Below are 2,006 nucleotides of genomic sequence, written 5' to 3' on the forward strand. Positions count from 1 at the left end.
GAATGACAAACAGAGGTTGCCATCGGCCTCTGCAAACGGGTATCCACAAACACGCCATCATAAATCCAGAGGAACAGAAGCAATATTATCTTTCAATGAAAAACTCATGCAATTAGATCCATGAATTGAAAATGTAATTTTTCAGCAGAGAAAGTCCTCAAGAAACGCTTTACTTTAAACCGTCACGGGCCAGACCGTCTTCAGTTCAACCAGTAAAACACTGAAGGGAATTAAAGGGGTGGACCGCTGCACTACTTACTTAGTCAGTTAGTCAGCGATGTATCAACAGCGGCGCTCAGAGCCCATCCACGGTAATGTATGTGTGTGAATTTATTAGGAAAAATATTAATGTTGCATTAAAATCTTATGAATACATATTGATGTGTGTGATATAATTTCTAACTTTAATAACAAATAATTTCACGTCATAACTTTTGTAAGGCACTTTATATTTTCAAATGATGAGAAACGTGCACAATTAGGTTGCATTAGTGATAATAATAATACAAATATTAAAAAAACAATAACAGAAACATAAGTAACATTTGTAGTAGAACTTTAGTAGTAGAAGTATTTTCAGACGGTAGAAAAACTAAACAGAATGTATGAGGAAAGAGGAAAGTTTTTAAGCTAAAACGAATTTTCAGATCAAAAGAGGAGCTGTCCACATTGTGGTGCTGAAACAAACCAAGGACACTTGTTTTCGGTTAAACTGTAACCAATTACCAATTGCGAAATACACTTCTTTTCAGAGAAACAATGTTTGAATAGGTAAAGACTTTGCGTATTGCACCTCACCTCTAGAGGAGAGTCTGGTTCATCCAGGATGTTCTTTTCACTCTGTATCCGCTGCATTGTCCCTGTAGAACTGGGGTCCATTATCAGCACGTTCTGACTACCAGCTCTGCCGAACTTACAGTCACTCTTTCTGGAGTCAGTCGTCCTGCACACCTCGTAATTGTACACGTGTTGGAGAGTCCCTGTCCCCAAAGTGTCTGAGTAACGTGGTGGATAATATGGAATCACAGGGAGATTGGAGTGATACAGGATGCGAGACTGTCTCCATCTGTAGATTTTCACTGATATAATAACCACTAAACACGTTATGAAGAGGAAGGAAACTACAGCCAAAGCCAACACTAAGTAAAATGTCAGGTTGTCATTATAATCCTTGTCGTGTGTAAAGTCAGTGAACTCAGACAGCACTTCAGGGAAGCTGTCCGCCACCGCCACGTTAACAACGACTGTAGCTGAACGAGAGGGCTGCCCGTTGTCCTCCACTATAACAGTCAGTCTTTGTTTCACAGCATCTTTATCAGTGACTTGGCGGATAGTTCTTATTTCTCCATTCTGTAAGCCCACTTCAAACAGCGCCCTGTCTGTGGCTTTCTGCAGTTTATAGGAGAGCCAGGCATTCTGTCCAGAGTCCACATCAACAGCCACCACTTTAGTGACCAGATAGCCCACATCTGCTGAACGAGGAACTATTTCAGCCACCAGAGAGCCACCAATCTGGACTGGGTACAGAACCTGAGGAGGGTTGTCGTTCTGGTCCTGGATCAGTATTTTCACAGTCACATTGCTACTGAGTGGAAGAGAGCCCCCATCCCGCGCTTTGACGACGAAAACCAGCTGTTTGATTTGTTCGTAATCAAATGAGCGCATTGCGTGTATCACTCCTGTTTCTGCATTTATAGAAACATATCCAGAAACTGGAGATCCACCGATATTAGCATCTTCCAGAATATAAGATATACGGGCGTTTTGGTTTTCATCAGGATCTTGCGCTCTTACGGTTAAAAGAGAAACACCTGGAGAGTTATTTTCCACGACAAACCCATTGTAAATAGTTTGGGAAAACCCTGGAGCATTATCGTTCACATCAGAAACCTTTAAATGAAAGATTCTTTTTGTTGAGAGAGGAGGCATTCCTGCATCTGTCGCAACAACAGTGATGTTATATTCTGACACAGTTTCACGATCTAATGCAGTATCTGTTACCAAGG

General features: G+C 41.3%; 3 protein-coding genes across 9 annotated transcripts in view; 1 reads left to right on the plus strand and 2 right to left on the minus strand.

Annotated features, from left to right (window-relative positions):
• The window catches only part of LOC117951263 (protocadherin beta-16-like), a 122,438-nt gene that overhangs the window by 30,994 nt on the left and 89,438 nt on the right, over nucleotides 1-2,006 (plus strand). The window lies entirely within an intron of this gene.
• Nucleotides 1-2,006, minus strand: part of LOC117951266 (protocadherin beta-16-like) — a 65,950-nt gene that overhangs the window by 23,072 nt on the left and 40,872 nt on the right. The window lies entirely within an intron of this gene.
• The window catches only part of LOC117951265 (protocadherin beta-16-like), a 19,858-nt gene continuing 18,485 nt past the window's right edge, over nucleotides 634-2,006 (minus strand). Inside the window, exon 3 of the mRNA XM_034882895.1 lies at nucleotides 634-1,937. Within this exon, the coding sequence (XP_034738786.1) occupies nucleotides 649-1,937 (1,289 nt within the window). The 3' untranslated portion in view covers nucleotides 634-648. The remainder of the gene's footprint in view (nucleotides 1,938-2,006) is intronic.

Source organism: Etheostoma cragini, chromosome 10 (genome assembly GCF_013103735.1).
Source record: "Etheostoma cragini isolate CJK2018 chromosome 10, CSU_Ecrag_1.0, whole genome shotgun sequence".
In the NCBI taxonomy this organism is placed as follows: Eukaryota; Metazoa; Chordata; class Actinopteri; order Perciformes; family Percidae; genus Etheostoma; species Etheostoma cragini.